Source organism: Lycium ferocissimum, chromosome 2 (assembly GCF_029784015.1).
Source record: "Lycium ferocissimum isolate CSIRO_LF1 chromosome 2, AGI_CSIRO_Lferr_CH_V1, whole genome shotgun sequence".
Classification (NCBI taxonomy): Eukaryota; Viridiplantae; Streptophyta; class Magnoliopsida; order Solanales; family Solanaceae; genus Lycium; species Lycium ferocissimum.
In genome coordinates, this window is record NC_081343.1 from 39383759 (window position 1) to 39403715 (window position 19957).

The 19957-nt window shown below is 35.3% G+C and overlaps 3 protein-coding genes and 2 non-coding genes across 5 annotated transcripts; 4 read left to right on the forward strand and 1 right to left on the reverse strand.

Moving 5' to 3' along the window:
• Positions 1-1569: 1569 nt before the first annotated feature.
• LOC132048504 (small nucleolar RNA SNOR75) lies at positions 1570-1656 on the forward strand. The gene has a single exon (XR_009413031.1). It is a non-coding gene; the product is annotated as a small nucleolar RNA SNOR75 (small nucleolar RNA).
• An 864-nt stretch (positions 1657-2520) lies between these two features.
• On the forward strand, positions 2521-2608 carry LOC132048505 (small nucleolar RNA SNOR75). Its single transcript, XR_009413032.1, has one exon. It is a non-coding gene; the product is annotated as a small nucleolar RNA SNOR75 (small nucleolar RNA).
• Positions 2609-8877: 6269 nt separating this feature from the next.
• LOC132036810 (oxygen-evolving enhancer protein 1, chloroplastic) lies at positions 8878-11345 on the forward strand. Its single transcript, XM_059427201.1, has 2 exons — positions 8878-9202; positions 10476-11345. Exons 1-2 carry the CDS (start codon positions 8969-8971, stop codon positions 11229-11231), a joined length of 990 nt encoding a protein of 329 aa, XP_059283184.1. The 5' UTR covers positions 8878-8968; the 3' UTR covers positions 11232-11345.
• LOC132036801 (pentatricopeptide repeat-containing protein At1g20230-like) lies at positions 11198-15006 on the reverse strand. Its single transcript, XM_059427191.1, has one exon. The coding sequence runs from the start codon at positions 14237-14239 to the stop codon at positions 12188-12190; it is 2052 nt and encodes a 683-aa protein (XP_059283174.1). The 5' UTR covers positions 14240-15006; the 3' UTR covers positions 11198-12187.
• Positions 15007-15843: 837 nt separating this feature from the next.
• On the forward strand, positions 15844-19957 carry LOC132036817 (CASP-like protein 5C3). Its single transcript, XM_059427208.1, has 3 exons — positions 15844-16300; positions 19229-19361; positions 19445-19957. Exons 1-3 carry the CDS (start codon positions 16164-16166, stop codon positions 19652-19654), a joined length of 480 nt encoding a protein of 159 aa, XP_059283191.1. The 5' UTR covers positions 15844-16163; the 3' UTR covers positions 19655-19957.

The window sequence follows — 19957 nt, forward strand, 5'->3', positions numbered from 1 at the left end:
GGTTATAATTTTTGCAAAGAAAATTTGATTGTTTGAATGTATTGAAAGTGAAAAAAGTGAGAAAAAAAAAATGAAAACAATGCGAGTACTAATTAAATGGGGCAACCAAAATAGGAAGCTCCATCAAATTTCATTTTTTTTTGTGCGGATCGCCCTTCAAACGCAATGATCTTTAATTCCCTCCCCCCCCCCCCCCCCCATCCCCCATATTGGTGGTCTTATATTTTGCCCTTACTACTTATTTAATAAAAATATCCAGATCTACTTCGCAAGGCATAATTTCTGTAAGATTTTTATGTTCGAAACTGAACTTAGGCCTCGCTCGACATAAATTCGGTAGGAATTAAGTTATGCGGCATAAGTTTTGTAGAATTTTCAGATTGCGTTGAGTATTGAAAGTTTTGCCTTGTCTGTCATAGTCTGCGTGGATGTTATGATACATATGCCAAAGTTAAAAGTAAACTATGGCTTGCGAAATCTAAATTTATGTTGTTTTTCAGATTATGTTGAGTGTTGAAAGTTTTTCCTTGTTCGGGTAAAATTGTGTGGATGTTATGACATATATCTTAGAAGTTAATGTAAACTATGCCTTGCTAAATCTAAATTATTCCGCGCCAAAATCTTTGAAGCTCAATAATTAAACACCACAAATTTGAGGGACAAAAATTAAAGACCACCCCTAAAATAGGGGCATTTGTGCGAATGACCCATGAAATTTTATGGGGAAAGAACGTAGATGCCTCCCGAAAATAAAATAATTACCCGCCCATACCCCCTTACTTTCATGCCCCCAAAACTATATACTCGAAATGCTCCCAAAATAATGATACCAACATGGTATCACAGTGGACTTTTTTCATTTCTTCAATAATACTCATCAACCCTCTATGAAACTCATATGGTATTTATAATACACTGACATGGTATCATAGAGGATCAAGCTCATTTATTCAAGAAACACACTTTCCTAAAAAAACATCATCTCTTTCCTAAAAAAACTCTATGATAGCATTATCTTATATACATTTATTGAGATGGTATTATGGAGGACTGTTTCAATCTTTCTCTTAGTCCTCTATCATACCATCATGATATATAAAAATACTGCGATAGTATTCTGGAGGAAGGGTTTTGCGCAAGGGGATACTCCGGTAAATATTTTCAGTCAACTGGATAAAAAGCGAATTAGTTTCGGAGGGGCCATGGGGGTAAATATTTTGCATTTTAGGGATATTTTGTGTTGTTTTCCCAAATAGCAATTGGATACAAAGGCCCCCAAGTTGCGAGTTCAGCTGACTCAATCTCGGCCCATATGATCTTTTGTCAATTTTTGCAGCCCTTCGGTCGTGGAAACCCTAACGCTAAACCCTGAAAGTCATCCATAGCCTATAAGTACAACTGCTTCGTAAGCTATTGCTGCATCTCTCATTTTCTATACCTGCTCTAGATCGATCTTTTACTACTAGTATATCATAAGTGCAGTCAATTGTTTACTTTCAAATTTCACTTGTTGTTTTAGTAGTTTGATTTCGTTTTTTTTTTTACCTAGTTATGGTGGTTTTGGGAGTTCCTTAATGATGAACAACACAGATGACGAGTCTGAAATCCATTCTTTTAAAAAGTGTGAAGACAAAACGAGGCATTTGTCTGAGAGGAACTCCAATTCCATCACCTTTTTTTCATTTATATATTTTTTTCTAGACTTTTAATTCTTTTAAAAAAAAAGTAATTGAGGCATGTTTCTAACTTATTTCGTGCTTCATATTTGATTTAATTTTCCTTTGGAAACGTTTACTTTTCCTTGATGTTTCATTTTTCCAGGTTTAGGTAAGTTTTAATAAAATGCGCTGTTAAAACTCAGCTATTTATTTTGGAAATAATTAAATGCTGTGATCGAAATGCTTATCAGGAAAAAAGATCTCCAAGTGTTGAGATCTGTTTTAGCATTATTTTTTTCAGAGATATGTTTGGAACCTTGATCAACTATAAATTGCTGTTTTAAAGTGTTTTTCATATTGATTAGCCAAACATAAACTAATACATTTCAAAGGTATTTTTCTTTAAAGAGCATCTAATCAAAACTATATTCAAAATAAATAGAGATATTGGAAGTTGATCAAACATGCTGATGCTAGTCTGATCTGTTAGTTGATCAAACATGCTGAAGTGTATTGAATTATTTTATTTTTGAATGCGTAAATACAATTTGAGAAAAAATATTTAAAACAACAACATGCCCGTGTAATTTCACAAGTGAAGTTTGGGAGGGTAGCGTGTATCTCTCTCTCTCTCTCTCTCTCTTCTCTCTCTCTTTACTTTGTGGGAGCAAAAATATTCCTTGTTATATTTTGGGGTCATTTGAGTGTTAGGCTCAGTTAAGTTTTGAATTCTAACACGTTGTATTGGTTTTCACATGTAGAAAATTTCAAATTCGAGCACGGTGTGAGAAAACTTCATTTTAATTTATAGTATTAAATAAATAGATTAGTTTTGAGGTAGTGAGTAATTGTTTTTGGAGTTCCTCCATGATGAATAACACAGATGACGAGTCTGATATCCATTCTTTTTAAAAGTGTGAAGACAAAACGAGGCATTTGTCTGATGAGGAACTCCAATTCTATCATCCTTTTTTCATTTTTCTATTTTTTTCTAGACTTTTTTAACCTTTATTAAATTTAGTTGAGGCATGTATTCTAACTTATCTCATACTTCATTTTAATCGAATTTTAACGTATCTGTATGGCTCATACTTTTGTGTTTCCCATTTCCAGATTTAGGTGAAGCTTTATTACAATGTGAGTTAAAACATGTCACACGGACGTGTGATAGTTGACAAATCCAAATGTTTATTTCATAGTAATAATTAAATGCTTTGATCGAAATGTTTATCAGAGAGCGCTAAATGTTAAGATCCAAAATTTGGCAAATCTTTTGGATTTATAAACAAACATTTAAGAACGTGTTCCCTTCATAACGAAATTCCAAGAGATGTTGGACTTCAATATGAATAAGAAAATATTTTTAAAACTACAAAAATAAGTGGAAGGTCCAAATTGAGAGTTAAAATATTTATTCGGGTATGATCGAATCAAACTGCAAAATTAAAATTGAACATGATACAAAAGAACCAAGTAAAACCAAAGCAACCTTTAAAATTAACACAAAACTCTTAACAATTAGCAAATTACTAGAATCAAACTTATAGGTATAGTTCTCAAGAAGAATTCCAACACTCAGAGAGTTTTAGCATAATATTAATAAACCCTATTTAAGGGCTATTACATAAATGGGCATGATGACCTTAATTGGTTTGGAAATCTGATCATAGTAGTCTTCATTTTTCATTTTAGACCTTTCAAAATATTCCAAAGCCTTGATGTTTATATGTTGTGTCCCGCGTTGTATGAAAAACCCAACTCTTAGTTTTTTTTTCTTCATTTTTTATAAGTTATTTCTGATTTCCAGAAAAGGTTTTGGTGTTGATTTTCGAAGAAACCAAAATTACCTTGAAGAAAAGAATTGTTTACAACTTATAGAAGTTTGTACCAAACCTGAGCAAACCAAACAGACCTAGTAGTTGGTTTTGTGTAACTTCGCCTTTTCAAAATTCAAAAGGATATTATCTTCAATTGTCCCTATATAGCTATACCATGTATAATTAATTAAGGGCAAATTTCATAAATATACAATTTGCTCACTTACATTGCCAAAAAATAGCCTAAAACTTACATTGCAAAGCTTTAACCCAAAAACACTTTTATACAGTACTATACACTTATATACAAAAGACAAGTACATTATGTATATAGGTGTTTGAAGGTGTATACATATTTATACACCTATATACATAAACTACCCATATACCATATACCCATATAAAATATTATAACCCATATATCCATATACATTATTATACACTATTATACAAAAACTAACTTCGTCTTCTTCCTTGAAGCCAAGCATCAAATCCATCCAAAACGCCTCAAAAGCTACACCACATCACCCTAAATTTCAAATTTAAGTTCCTCAATACGTACCCGATCTTTTGCAACAATACCCATGTCACGCCCCGAACCATGGCCTGGGCGTAACACGGCACTCGGTGCCTTACTGCATGTGACCGAGCGAACCACATGGCTTGCTGAATCATCATGAGGCATAACATGAGCGGAATACAACGTGAATGCATGATGAGCCTTTATAAAATGCAATAAGTCATAATACTTAATCAAAATACTTATTTAAACATGAATGCGGAAATAACATGAATGAGCCAAAGATGGCTAAACACTTGCATGTCTAACATAACTAAACCGACTAGTCTATGAAACCACTAATCGTGAATCTTGACCGGAAAACGTACTTGTTTGGGACAAGGCCCCCCAGCATACCTTTAAATGCATGACTAGTAAAATAAAGATAACTGACTAAACCCCGAATGAGATGGGGCTCACCAACGAGCTGATACGAGCAAATCCTACTGAGCAGATGCGGCATCCTGTAAATACGTACCGCATCGTGAAAAGCCCCCGGCAATAAAAAGGGACGCAACTTATTTGAATATATTGGTATGTAAGGCAACTGAAAGAAATAACATGGGACATGGAATAACATGATAAGAACTGAAACTGAAAACCTGGACATGAACATGAGCATGAGCATGAGCATGGATACATATATATATATATAACATGGTAAAAATATCATAAGTAGGGAGAGCAATAACTTGTAACCGATCCATGGTCTGGTGCTTCTTGATCCTTGCCAGGGAACATGAGATTTAATAAAATATGAAAGGATCCGGTCATTATGAGAGATCGTCGGGACATGGGTGGAACGATCCTCATCCTACGGTGGCTACGTAGTTTCGGCTATTCAAGCCCTCATAATTAAAGCAACTCCCAAAAACTTGAACATGTAAAATAAGTGGCACTTCGCCCATGGTTTTCATGAATATAACTTGCTTGTAATGGATATCATGAATTATAGCTTGCTTGCATGAACTTGTAAAACATGTATAGTAATTTCTTGAAAATAGCATAATATATCATAAACTAGCATGCATGAACCCATGGAATGAGATATATGGGTTTTTGTGGATTACGGACGGATTCTCAATAATCATAAAGAAATATTAAGAACTCAATGATGGAATTATAACAATTCATACATAATATAATCATAGACATGGACCTAGGGTTATCATGAGCATGGTATAGAAACCCTAGTTTTAGTAGAGAATCATAATTTATGGATTATGAGGCGTGGGGAAGAAACAATGATGTTCTCACACGTAGATAGTAACTCTACATACCTTAGTCGCTCCAAAACTTGAATTAAAGACTTGAGCTTTGAAGAAGATTTCCAAAATCTTGAATTCTTGAACCTTGAGCTGGGTTTTCTTGAAAACCCTAATTTAGGAATGATGATTTCTTGTTTAGATTATTAGAGTGTATGTTAGAATAGAGTTGGAATAATTAGAGTAGGCTTACCTTGGTGTTCTTGATGATGGGAGAGGGTAGGAGGTCGTTCTAGGGCTCGAAGGAATGAAAAATAATGATTTGAACTGACATGGACGAATATATACTGTTCTGAAAAATTTCAGTTTATGTGCAGCAAGGTACTGGCCGTATTTTGAAATACTGGCCGTATTTTGAAATACGATCCGTATTCCGTATGGACTGCACTGCGTCTCTTCAGTAAAATGGCCATAACTCTTTGTACAGATGTCCGTTTGACCCCCGTAATATACCGTTGGAAAGGTATTTCAATGCTCTACAACTTTCATCAAGGAAGTTTTCCCAAATTCCAAATATGTTTTGAAATACGGTCCGTATTTAACGATGTAACCTCTAAGTGTCAAATTCCAGAATGCTCAGAAATCTTTGGTACTAGTTTACGACTTGAAATACGGGCCGTATACTGAAATACGTGTGGGCGTAAACCACTATCTTACAACTGAAGAGGAAATTTCCAATTCTCGCATTCTTTATCGGGTTTTCTAAGTCTGGGATCACGGTCAAACCTTAGGTTAGAGATACGGGGTGTTACAACCCACTTAAAATGGAGCTTATTTGTGAAAACCTGATTTCAAACTTTGAAGCTTCGAGCTTTAACAATGGCCGCTAATGGAGCTTCTGCTTCTTGTTCATGTTAAATCAATGGATAATCACATTTTTAGCTTCAAACAATAGATTCTATTCAAAAAATTGAAACTTCTTGAATCAAATTAAAGACAACTCCGAACTCTATAAATGTCAAAATTGAGCTTTGTCATGTACTTGGCTTGTATTTAAAAAAATGAATTACTCCAAGTATATTGTTGCTAATATTTGTGTATTTCATTAGAAAGTAATTATTGAAATTAAATTGTATCTCTAATTATAAACTTTGATGTTGTGAATTATAATTATTGTACGATGCCCACATTATATTGAAAGAATAGTGATCGAGTTAATAGTTGAATGCAGTAAGAGAGAAATGTAGATTAGCTCTTCAATGCTCTGCACTGGCTCGTCCATTTTAATGTTGGAATTTGAATTTACGTTAACTAGTACTAATAGCTTAAAACGATAGTAATTTGTGTGGTGGAAGAAGAGATAGGGAGAAGGAGGGAGTGGGTGGAGAGAGAGGGGGAGGAGTGGGTCATTTTTTGTAAGATTTAAAAAAATGGGTCAATTTTGGTAGCATTGTTGCCCTAATTAACATAAGGTGTAATTATCTCATTAATTAATGGTAAAGGGTTAAAATTGTTCTTAAACTACGTGAATATGAACTGGTTTTGGCATCCGCTAAATAAACTTGTTCGGTTCCTATTCATGACTTTACCAAGGTGGTTCAATTTTGATATCCGGGCAAGTTTAGACCATTCATAAAGTTCAAAAATAAATTTAATTATTTTTATCCATTTTCTCAAGATCATTTACAAACAAGTCATTTAAATCTTACTGAAGATAATTTAAGTGTCATTAAGTATGAATAATCTATAAAAGAGGATGAATATGTGTGGAATACATCAATTTAAATTGAATGTGTGAACTTTTTTTTTTCTATCTTTATATGTCAATGAATATAATTTTAGTCTTATCTTAATTATGTTCTTTTTCTTACGATGTTCTTTACTTAATTTATTCAGCCCAAATATTGGAATAACTGTGATCTCAAATTGTAGGAAATCTTCTAGTTAGAACAATCAACCATTATTTGCTTTCAAGTAGAGGACAGGAGTAAGATCAGGTGGTGAATTGAATAAATCAAGTAAACAACGTCGCAAGAGAATAAAAAACCATTATTAAGTCAAGATTAAAATTTTACTCACTGGTGGCATCAAGGAAAAAAAGAAAAGAAAAAGAGATTAGACATTCAATTCAAAAAGGTATAATCTGACACGCATTCATACTCTTTTATAGGTTATTTATACTTAATTAGCTTTAATTAGATTTAAATGATTTCTTTGTAAAAACTCTTGGGGAAAGGGAAAACAGAAAGGATAGAGGATGCCCTTAAACTTGCAAATGGCCTACCTTTGCCCTTTAAATGCTACTATTAGTCATAAGGAGAAGATCGAGCCACTTTGGTAAGGACAGAGGGTAGGAACGAGATACTCCCTCCATCCCATATTAGTTATCAAGGTTACTAAAAGTAATTTTTTTTTTTTTTTTTATAAAAATCAGCCCAACCTTGGTGGATGGGCACAGGTTACTCAAAATTATTTTACCTCAAATAATTTTTTTCCTACTAAAATAACTCAATCCGACCTAAAAAAAAAAAAAAATCAGAAAAAATAATATGGATAATTTTGCAAAAAAAAAAAAAAAAATTCGTATTAGTTTATGAAAAAATAATAATTTTATTTGGGTAAAAAATTATTTATCCTAAAATAATTTTTAAGTGTTCTTGAACATAATCAATAATTAAAGATAGCGAGTTACATTTCGACGAACTATTCGTGGTAATTTTGGCCCTTTTCCGTATTAGTTATCAAGGTTACTAAAAGTACTTGTTCCAGAATACTCATCATTTTGCAAAATCAATATGAAATTAATTATTTTATCCCATTTTATCCTTATTAAGTGTTCTTGAACATAATCAATATTAATTAGAGCGCAATTCATTGGAGAGAGATAAGGATAAAGTAGTAAATATACAATTTTTATTTATGATTCCTTTTGGACACGCAAAAGAGAAATGTGACAATTAATATGGACGAAGGGAGTACTTTTTAAAAGGATGGCAAAAAATATTCCATTTCACTTGATCCAACAATAGTTTTGACCCTTTATCAATAAATCAATTTAATTTTTGGAAAAATTTATAAGTCCAATTGGTGTATAAACCAAACTGTCAAAGAACGACATTGCCTTTCACATGAGTGATCTACAAGAATGATCTTGGAGGTGGGTGGTCTTAAATTTTTAACCAAGCTTACCCCATAAACAAAATTTCAAGTTTAATATTTTAACTTTTGACCTTGAAACTTCACCCATGGACCAAAGGGCGGTTTAAAATTCAAGACCACCTATTCTAAGGTCATTGGGTATAGTTTGCTGCTTTTACGTACTTATTATCAGTTAATCATGATAAAACAATATCTATTATCTCAACATAATTAACCATGATCAACTGATGTGATTTTGGTGCAAATAGTGTAAATATTTCACAGGAGGATTTTACCTTCAAATAATGCAAAACGAGGTAGTCCACCAATTCCCTAGCAAGATACAAAAATGAGTATCTTTATCCTGAACACAAACTCTGCCACATTGCCACCAAATAAGAGGCATTTGCTTAGACCAGCCAATGAAAAATAGCCCTTATCCTATCTCTTATCTTACTCACAGCAAAGCCACCAAAATAATTTGTCCACCCTCTCCATACAAACCACTTCTTACTGCCACTCATCCACTTTCTAACAAAGCAGAAACAGAGAGGAGCACAAGACTTTGATCCAAAAAAAGGGGGTAAAATTATGGCTGCCTCTCTACAAGCAGCTGCTACTCTTATGCAACCAACAAAGGTTGGTGCTAGAAACAACCTGCAGTTGAGGTCTGCTCAAAGTGTGAGCAAAGCATTTGGTGTTGAACCAGCTTCAGCCAGGCTTACTTGCTCTTTGCAAACTGAAATCAAGGAATTGGCTCAGAAGTGTACTGATGCTGCCAAGATTGCTGGTTTTGCTCTTGCCACTTCTGCTCTTGTTGTCTCAGTAAGTTGCTTTTCTTGTTCAATTCTTGCCTGCTTCTCCCATATATCCAGTGCTGTTTCCTGCATAATAAAGAGTTATCAATTCAGACAGTACAATAGCTAAGGTATTGCATGTAGGCTCTCGTCACCAGAGAAAAAAAAAAAAAAAATTGGCAGTTTTTCATCATCATTCGGTTGAGATCAGTCTAAACCAGCCCATCATATAATGTATACGATTTAACATGCCAACTATAAAACAACTTAATAGAAATACAAGATAGTCAGTGAAAAATGTTATGAGATCCCCCGCTCTTCAGCAGAGGTGGATTTAGGATTTCTAGAATATGAGTGCACCACTAAAGAAAGGAGAAAAAAGGAAGCGTTAAGTGGTTCCTCTAGGTAAATAACTCAACATTCAACCAAGTGCATCATTTAGTCTCTTTCGAGCATGGGGGACACAACAGATAATAATAGATCAATTCTAGGAAATATGTAAATTAAATACCTAGTTTGACACAGAGACCATGGGTTCACATGCACCATAATTAATAGGATATGATGAACAAAGGAATTTCCTTTATTATTTAAAATATAAATTGTCAAATCCCTCTATTGTATATGAAATTTATGGTTTCCGTCAGTGTAAATCCAATCACCTGAATTCAAGATGACAAGAAACACTATAACTGGATCAGAGATGAATGCTAACTTACCAGTATGACTGACATACAGATAATTCTAAAAGCAGGTAAAATGTTCTTCAAGCTTGTAGGCCTTATATCCACTGTCATTCACCTTCTTTGAAGTAGCCGGTAACTACCATTCTACCAAATATCTATATCAGGAGTAGAGGGCCTTTGATATCTTCGAGAGTATGTAGAAATACTATAGAAGGCTACTCTTCAGCATCGCCTCCCATTTTATACCCTCACATTGCCACCTCCAAATTAAGATCAGTTCATATCCTCATCCAGTCTCTTGTCAAAATTTCCTAGCTCATTTCTGGATGTTCATGTTGTCATCTGTATTCATGTTTCTATAAGGATCAACTGGTTTACGGATTCTGTCTTAATTATTATATATATTAATCCATATTAATTATATATGTATATATATATCTAACTTATTTTCACTTTCATTTTTGTTTGGGTATGACGATGACATGAATTGAGCTTAAATTATGGTCAGTGACGATTCTTATAGCCGAACCTAACTTCTTTGGGACTGAGCGTAGTTGTTATTGTTCTTGTTTCTCATGCAAAAAATTTCTAAAGTTTGTACACTTTGCTGCATAGGGAGCAAATGCGGAAGGAGTTCCAAAACGTCTAACCTTCGACGAAATTCAAAGCAAGACATACATGGAGGTAAAGGGAACTGGAACTGCTAACCAGTGCCCTACAATTGAAGGAGGTTCTGCCAGTTTTGCATTCAAGACTGGCAAATACAATGCCAAGAAATTCTGCTTAGAGCCCACATCATTCACAGTCAAGGCAGAGGGCGTGAGCAAGAACTCCACCCCAGAATTCCAGAAAACCAAGCTCATGACACGCTTAACCTACACTCTTGATGAAATTGAGGGACCATTTGAAGTGGCTCCTGATGGCTCTGTTAAGTTTGAGGAGAAGGATGGAATTGATTATGCTGCTGTTACAGTTCAGCTTCCTGGTGGTGAGCGTGTGCCCTTCCTCTTCACTGTCAAACAGCTAGTGGCAAGCGGCAAACCAGAAAGCTTTAGTGGTGAGTACCTTGTGCCATCATACAGAGGTTCATCCTTCCTTGACCCAAAGGGACGGGGTGGATCTACTGGCTATGACAATGCTGTTGCATTGCCTGCTGGAGGGAGAGGAGATGAGGAGGAGCTTGAGAAGGAGAACGTAAAGAATGCTGCATCTTCAGTAGGAAAGATCACATTGAGTGTTACCCAGAGCAAGCCAGAGACTGGTGAGGTTATTGGAGTATTTGAGAGCATCCAGCCATCTGATACTGATCTGGGTGCAAAGGTCCCCAAGGATGTGAAAATCCAGGGTGTCTGGTATGCCCAACTTGAATGATGGAGAGTTCTAGAATTTGTGTATCATTTTTTGGTCTGAATTTGGTTGTAAGTTACAAGGTTAAACTTTCTGTGACCCAATTTGGACAAGCATTGAAACAACTATCTTGCTGTATATTATCAAGGTTGAGTAATATTTCCTGCTGATAGCCAGTTACAAACACTTCTAATGCTTGTATATACTCAAAATAACGTAAAAATACTGATCATCTTAGAAAGGCGCAAATTAATGACAATCTATGTCCCCTAGACTCCACAATCATCAAAATTGGGAATGTGTTCAACAAAGGTAAGCTCAACTGAATATTTTTATGTCGTCGAAATTTTAACCACGGCAAGGCTGATCCTTACCATTACATATCTGATAAGTAACAAACAACTTAGTGCCCATCATAGATCATCCAGTGGTAAAGCATATGAATTTTCAATCAAAGTAGAAATGGACAGACAGATGGAGAAAAATCAATTGATCAAGAGAACTGGACAAAGGAGCCAATATAAATGCTCACTCTTCCTTGGGTTAAGTTCCAATGAAGTAACAATCATATTATTGTTTTCAATATTGACTGCCAACCATATACAATTCGTATTCTAGTCCCAGGTATCAAACCGGCAATAGCACCTTCCTTTTTTTGCTTAGGACTTAGCCACTCTGAAAGGACAATCTTTAGACATCTAATGAGGTGCCTCAAGGTGGTTAGCATAGAATTGTTACATTTTTGCATACGGCCCTAAGCCATAGAACCTTTGTGCTGAGTATATGTCATGGAGCTAGTGCCAGCAAAATCTTCTATATCATCAGTTGCACCAATAAGCATGATGACATCTTCAGACTTCTTGGAGAAAAGAAAAAAAAATCTTCTTCATATTATTATCAGCTTAGATCCACCAAGTATCACTTAAGAATTAATTACATTTGCACCTTATCAAGTTTAATACTTGGTGGCATTTGTAATTTCACCAAAAATCTCTACAGGAGCATAACCCATCCTTAAAATGGTGAAACCTTAGAGGATCTCTCACAATGATCTGCACCCCAACAATCTTGGCCATATATTTGATGGCATTATGGCAATCTCCACATATTCTCAAGTTTTTGAACACCCTAATGGATGATGCACCATCCAAATTAAGAATCCCAAAGGCAACAGCAAGCCTCTCGCTATGATTGCACAAACTGTATTCCTTCTCCTCTGCATCAAGATCTTGGCCAACAAGGTCTGTACAGGGTAAATACCCCGCTAACCTCATCTTCTCGCCTATTTCAGTCAAAAAGCTGTAAATTTCTGCAGTTTGAGCATTATTCTTGTCACCAACAACAAAAGTATGCACTTTGCCTTTCACTTGAATCCAACTACAACCAGGAACTTTCATAATTCCTCTTTCTCTCATCAATTTTCTAATTTCTGAGGCCTCCTCTCGTAGTTTGGCAGCTTCATAGATATTGGACAATAAAACATAGTTCCCAGCATTTTCTGGCTCAATCTCCAATAGTTGTTTTCCAGCAGCTCGTGCCATTTCCACGTTCTTATGTACTCTACATGCACCAAGCAATGCTCCCCAAGCACCAGCACTTGGTTTCATGGGCATGTTTTGGATGAAATTATATGCCTGTTCCAGGCGACCAGCGCGGCTCAGAGCATCAACCATGCATGAATAATGTTCTGCATCAGGTTCAACTCCATGCTCTTTGCTCATTGAGTAAAAGATCATAAGGCCCTCGTCTACCAGCCGTGAATGGCTGCAACCTGATAGGATCCCAGTAAAAGTAACAGAGTTGCGTTTCACCCCTGAACTTACCATTTCACGGAAAAGCAACAAGGCTTCCTCTCCCTTACCATGCATTGAATTTCCAATAATCATTGTGTTCCAAGCAATAGTATCTTTTTTTGGCATCATATAGAAGACTCTTTTAGATAGTTCCAGGTCACCACATTTAGCATACATGAATACCAACGCAGTGGAGACTGTCTCGTCCTCCAAAAATAAATGCCGAAGGAGAAAACCGTGAATCTCCTTACCTCTTCTTATGCTTCCTAGATCTATACAAGTGGGTAACACACTGGTGATCGTGATTTTATTTGGTTTTACACCCGAATGCTGCATTTCATTAAGTATTTGAAGCGCCTTATCTGTTCTTCCACTTTGCATGCACCCTCCAATAACAGAATTCCAGGAGTCGTGATTCAGTGTCTTTCCTCCTTTTCGCAACTGATCAAAGACGCGAAGTGCTTTGTCACATTTCCCATTTGAGAAATATGCTGACATAATGACATTGCATAAAACATAGTCAAACTGACGCGTACTATTAAATACCAACTCTGCTTGTTTGATACTTGAACAACTAGCATACATGTCCACAAGAGCACAGCTAACATACACATTATCGTGCATCCCATTTCTAACAATATACCCGTGAATCTCTCTACCCAAATTCAAACTTTTCAAATCTGAACACGCAGGAAGTATACAAGACAATGTAACAGGATTAGGCCTCACCCCATTTAACCCCATTTCACGGAAAGTCCTTATCGCCTCTCTTGGAAGTTTACAATTAACATAACACGAACTCATCGACGTCCAAGTGATTACATCTTTAGCACTTAAATCATCAAAAACATCTCTTGCACCTTGAACATATTTACACTTGCCATACATGTCAATAAGTGCATTTCCAAGGAGTAAATCAGCGCGATATCCATATCTAATCACATCTTTGTGAATCCCTTTTGCTTTTATCAGGTTAGCTAAAGTAGCACAAGCTTTGGTTACTGATAACAATGCCAACTGATCAGGAAGAACTTTCTTTTCCCGCAACTCGTCAAAGACTTTCAATGCTTCTTCTGGAAAGCCGTTTTTAGTATATGCGGTGATCAAGAGCGTCCAGGATCGTATATCTGGGTCGGGAATTTCATCGAACAATTGGCGGGCACGTCGTATATCTCCAGGTGGTCGAAGTGCACGTAGGAAATGGTGGTTTGGGTTAAGACGCAAGCTTGAGGGTAGCATGTGCTCGTCCTTGTGGCAAAAGGTGCTTTTTGCTACCCTCGAAATGTTGTATACAAGTTACCACAGGGGTTTGCCTGAACCATCTATTTTTGAAAAAAGAAGTACAAATATTTATACTTAAGTTCACACTTTCTGCCAAAGAAGTGGATTGGATAAATCAGTACACTTTGCACACACTAATTTAAAATCCTGCAAACTGTCTGGTCGCTGTCTGGCTGAGGAAACTAGTAAAGCAAATAAGAGTGAATGAAAGAAATTCCTGAACTGATGAAAACACACCTCAACTATTTCTCTTTTTTTGTTTTTTTTGTTTTTTTTTTTTGTTTCATCAGTAAAGCAAATAAGAGTGAATGAATGAAATTCCAGAACTGATGAAAACATATCTAAACACTGATTAGACTAAATGTTTGCCTCAAGCACCAACATGCGCGTGAAGCATAATTTTCTCAAAAAATTTCGTACATTTGGCATATGTAACAGCTATATATGAGCTAACTCATTATTATTTTTATTTTTTAATAAATTTCCGATTAATTATTTAAAACCCTAAGCTCTCCTTCTTCTTCTTCATCATTTCTCAACCATTTTTCTTCATTTCCTCTTCTCTTGTGTAGATATTCTCATTTATTTCTTCTTCATTATCAGCCTTTCTTCATTTTCTTCTTCTGTAAGAGCTAATCAGATTTTCTCCTTCATTTTGTTTCCCTTCATCTTCTCATTGGTCATATTTTCTTGTCAAAATGAGGAAGAATGTCTTTTGCAAATGTGGGCAAATTATTCACGTGGAATTAACTTTTAACCTAACAATTAGTTCTGCCACAGTGGTATTATTTATCGACGTGGCACGATAAAATAAAAGAGTGTAGTACATGCACCATCATATATATGTCGAGATGTTTTGCTAACTATCTGGCGATATCTAAGGTTGAAAATTCTCACTTCGAATAGTTTAGATATGAAACATATAAAAAAAGTGATAATTGAGGTGTGTTTTTGACCCTTTTATCTCTTTTTAAAAAGCATAGCATGGAATGATAGGTGGAAAAAGTTGCTGCAATCATTTAGGAAGAACATTTAAAATTAAAAATTTTCATTTGAACAAGTTTTATTACAAAAATATCTACAAAAGAGAGGTTAGTGTAATGTGAGCTCTCTGAAATTATTTCAGAATTATGGTAACTTGATTGATTAAAAAGACATAAAGTTTTGATTAAAAAAAACAGTTTTAAGCATTTTATATTTATGTTATAATCTAATACTTCCTGTTTTAGTTTGTTTGTCTTACTTTCCTGTTTAATCCGTTTAAAAAGAATGCGCTCTCTTTAATTTCAACTTTTTCCTGACACTCTACTTATCGTTAGTTTAAGACAACAAGATTGAAAAGTCGTTCTTTATTTTCTTAAATTTCGTATCAAGTCAAAACCCAACAAATATATTAAAAATGAGGGAATATATGTATATATTGAATTAAGTACAGTATTTATTTTCAATGTACAGAGTATTTGGTTAAAAAAAATTAAGAACATAAACCAAATACAGTATCAATCCAAAATATCCAAATTTGGATTTCGATTGAATAACAGTTAATAGTACCAAATTATGCTCACAAGTTACAATTAGGCAAACATCACATTTGGACTGTCAGGCAAACCACGGGGGTCAGTATTCCCCTTTCCTTCGATACAAACCAAATTGCCTTTAGAAACTCACAGCTCAACAAAACAAGATAGACATAGTAAGGATTACTACTATGGTATTCTTACGTTACAACATCATTATTTTCCCCAAAATTCCATTCACTCTGTTACACCCTTTCCTTTTTCTGAATAACTAAGGATTATTGAATGGATAGCATGTATGAATATCATAATAAACTCATCACAATTCTACAAACAGAAGAAGGTGAATTACTCTCATTGATGAAATGGATAAACTGCAAGGGACTATGGGGACGAGTGGCAGTTTAGCTTTGAGATTAGGACAAGCAATTTGCTCAGTGGGGTCACTACTTTTCATGTGTTGGAATGTTTCTTTCTTCAGCTACAGCTACCCTCCCTTATGGTACTTATTCTTGTCATGTTTTTTTCTTTGTTGAGGTTATCTGTTTCTGAATTATGATGCAAAGTTTTAATCTAGAATTTGGGGGGCTCTTGTTTTTCATTTTTGCTGGAGAATTTTGGAACGTGGTCATTAGTGAATTTGAGTTGATTGAAAAGATTGAGCAACCAATTACTGTAGGGAAACTATACTTGAATTGGGCTTTAGCAGGTAACTGGTGTTGATCAATTTAACAAATTGGTTATTTTTTTGGTATAATAAAAAAAAATTTTAAAAAAATAAATAAGCCCTCAACTCGTATACACTTGTTAAGGCCATGCCTTATGGGCCGGACTTGGCATAAGTATCTTGGGTCGCGCCTTCAAACAATTGTAGTTATCGCAGAGTAAGCATCTTATCAACTTTTAGTTCTCCAGTCTTTTCTTTTATCAGTCAATACTCCAACTTACTTAAGAAAATGATCATCTAGTTACACCTCCAAAATCTTATGGGGCACACATCTGCATAAATAGCATAACTAGGGAAAAGCTTGTATTCGTATTTACATAATATGTTCAACTTGTTTTACCAAAGTTATACAAGTTGTAGGGCATAATTTTGGTAATTCCTACTTGTTGACATACACGCGACTTGACCTTGCCTTCAATTTTTTTTTTAATTTTATGGAGCGGGGCGAACTTGCTCGGGGTTGCAACGAGGGGGCAAAAAATTAAAGACTAGCAATATGACGGGCATAGTTTAAAGACCACAAATATGAGCAAAATTTAAAGACCACCCCAAAAGAGGGCAATCCGCGCAAAAAAATGTATGTTTAGGGAAACTTATTTTTTTCAGTAACTGGTGTTGATCAATTTAACAAATTGGTTATTTTTTGGCATAATACAAGACTGTGTTCAGGAAGAAAAACTTTGTTAGTATCAGCTTTATATCTTGGCCTGAAATGTAAAGAAGTCTGATTTTAATTAATTGGTGTTGTGACATATGTTATGACCTTAGCAGATTGACAAACTTGATTTTTGAAGTTTGCTATGGATAGAAGATCTCATCATCCTCATCATCATTTTATATTTCTGTTATAAGTTATAACAAATGTTAACTTGATCTATTGGGACGGAAATTAATTTTCAGTTTGACTTTTATGATCTATATATTTTGGATGATTTTCAGTTTGTCGCTTTTATGATCTGTGTATTTGTCGTTTTCTCTTCGTGCTGAGTTTATCTTAGAGTATCTTTTATGATGCATTAACAATCTGGGCGAATGGTGGGGAAATCCTATTAAATGTGATATAGAAGTGATCGAATAAGAGAATTTCCTAGTGCATAACTTTTCCACCAGTAGAAAAACACTCACTTTGATAAATTGACAGTCTAAACGGTTCTACTGAAATTACCATGTGAAAGCCCAGTAAAGAGCTTTGTGAAGGCACTTTCTTTGACATTTTAAAGCTAATATAGGGTTAATAAGAGGACCTTCACAAGGGATGTGTGAAGTTCATCTTCAATATGGAGTCTGGAAGGTATAGTTACATGAACTTAAGGAAGCTTATATGTTGGATATACAATTGTGTGATTTTATTGGAGTAGTTAATAAGAGATTGTGGATTTAGATGCGGAATTGAGGTTAGCAGCATTTCATGAGAATGAGACGACAGGTCATATACTCATATTGCATACTTTGGTTTACTGAAGATATTGCGGACTGTATCCAGAGTTTTGTCATGAGAGTTGCCATTAGGACGTGCTTACTTGAGATTTATGTTGCTGGATATCATCTATGCAGTTGTTATACCAATTGGAGTATTATACTGAAAATAGATGTTAGTGGGATATATCTCAGTCACGTGTCTAGTTTCTTTTTTTTTTTTTTTTTGGTTGCATAACCATCTGATGAATCCACTGATCATTCTGAAATTTGCGCCACGCAGTACCCGTTCAAGGAGAAAGCCCTCCTTAGCAGGAATTTCTCCATTCCTAGGGGTTGATCCTGAAGCTTCTAGTTAAAGTTAGAGGGATCCTATCCGTCCCACCACATCTCTGAGTGGTATCTCATATGCGTAATCTGTTTAGCATATTCAAAGTTTATAAGTTGTACGCCCATGGTTTAGTGTTACTTCATTGATGATTGAAATTCACTTTCTTGTTCTTTCCGGAAGACAAACTCTCCAGGATAGATAATTTTTTGTAAGTTTGTGGTTTTAATATTAATATTGGTTGATGATTATTCCAATCAAAGTTTACTGGCCAACTAATCTGAAGTTGTGCTGTGTGAGGCCCATTAAAGGGGGGAAGCGCTCCTTACCAGAAGTTTCTCCATTCCCCGGACTTGAACCCGAGATCTCTGGTCATGAGTGGAGGGATCTCATCCATCCCACCACACCCTTGTTTGTATCTCATATGCGTGGTTTGTTTAGCAGATTCCAGATTTATAAGTCGTTCTCCCATGATTTAATGTTACTACTGGTCATTGATGATTGAAATCATATTTCTTGTGTATTCATTTTCTTATTCTTTCCAGAATATAGTATTTGTAAGTCCATGGTTTTAGTGTTACTATTGGTTGATGATTATTCAATCAAACTGCTGCATTTTCTTTTCCATCTTTTTATTCTTCCAGAAGTAGGGGTTTCTTGAGTGTTAAGCTCCAGAATCACTGGTTACCTACGTAGCAAATTCCACCATGAGTTACCTTAGTAGAAGATGTCACCACCCATGAAAAAAAACAAAACAAAAAAAAAAAACTGATAAGTAGTCATTCCTAGTTAGTTTCACATTCTAAATTAATTCATGCCTACATGATCACAGTTTTAGCTAAGCATAGAACACAAGTGAAGAATCTTATATCTGAATATTTATATGTTCCTACAATCATCTAGTTGCAGAGGTGCAATTTCTCTGTTAAATTACCTATTTCACCTATTGTTGTTGGCAGCTATTTGGTGACAGTCATGGGTTTTGTAACAACATGGAGCTTGGCATTGGCAATGAATGATGCATTTTTATTGTTGGTTAAACGCCCATCTCGGCAGCCCAGATTATTGTCAGCTGTTGTTTTAGGAGATTGGGTAAGTACCTCAATAAATTTACTGACAACTCTGCTGTAATAATCTTGTTCTGATTGAATAGAGTATTGTTGGATTCAAAACAGGTCCTTTCGTTTCTGTCACTGGCTGTGTCGTGTTCCACGGCTAGTGTGGCTGGTCACCTGATTGCTTCTGGTAGTCCATATTGCAGAGGCAATACATGCCGACGATATCTACTCTCTACTGCCATGGCGTTCTTGACTTGGATTTTGTCGATGGTGTCTTCTCTCCTCAATCTTTGGCTTCTTCCTACCTTTTATCATTTGCGTCTCTAGTCCCGGACCTCCTGGTTGTCTTTTGATTTAACAAATAGGGGAGTAAAGATTGTCAAATCACATCTTCATCTTTGTCATCTGTCTGACATAATTTGGTTTAATTTCTGAGGCCAGAAGAGACACCATATAAAACGTCACCAATCTGTTGTATCATGATCTCTGAAAGGGTTAGAATGATACCAAGTTATTTCACTCATTGTGTTAAAGTATTCGTCCATTTATAAACGGGGATCATTAAACATGCGTGTGATGGACTCACAATCCACTGCCTTGATCTATTTGATAACATCCTTTTCTAGCCCA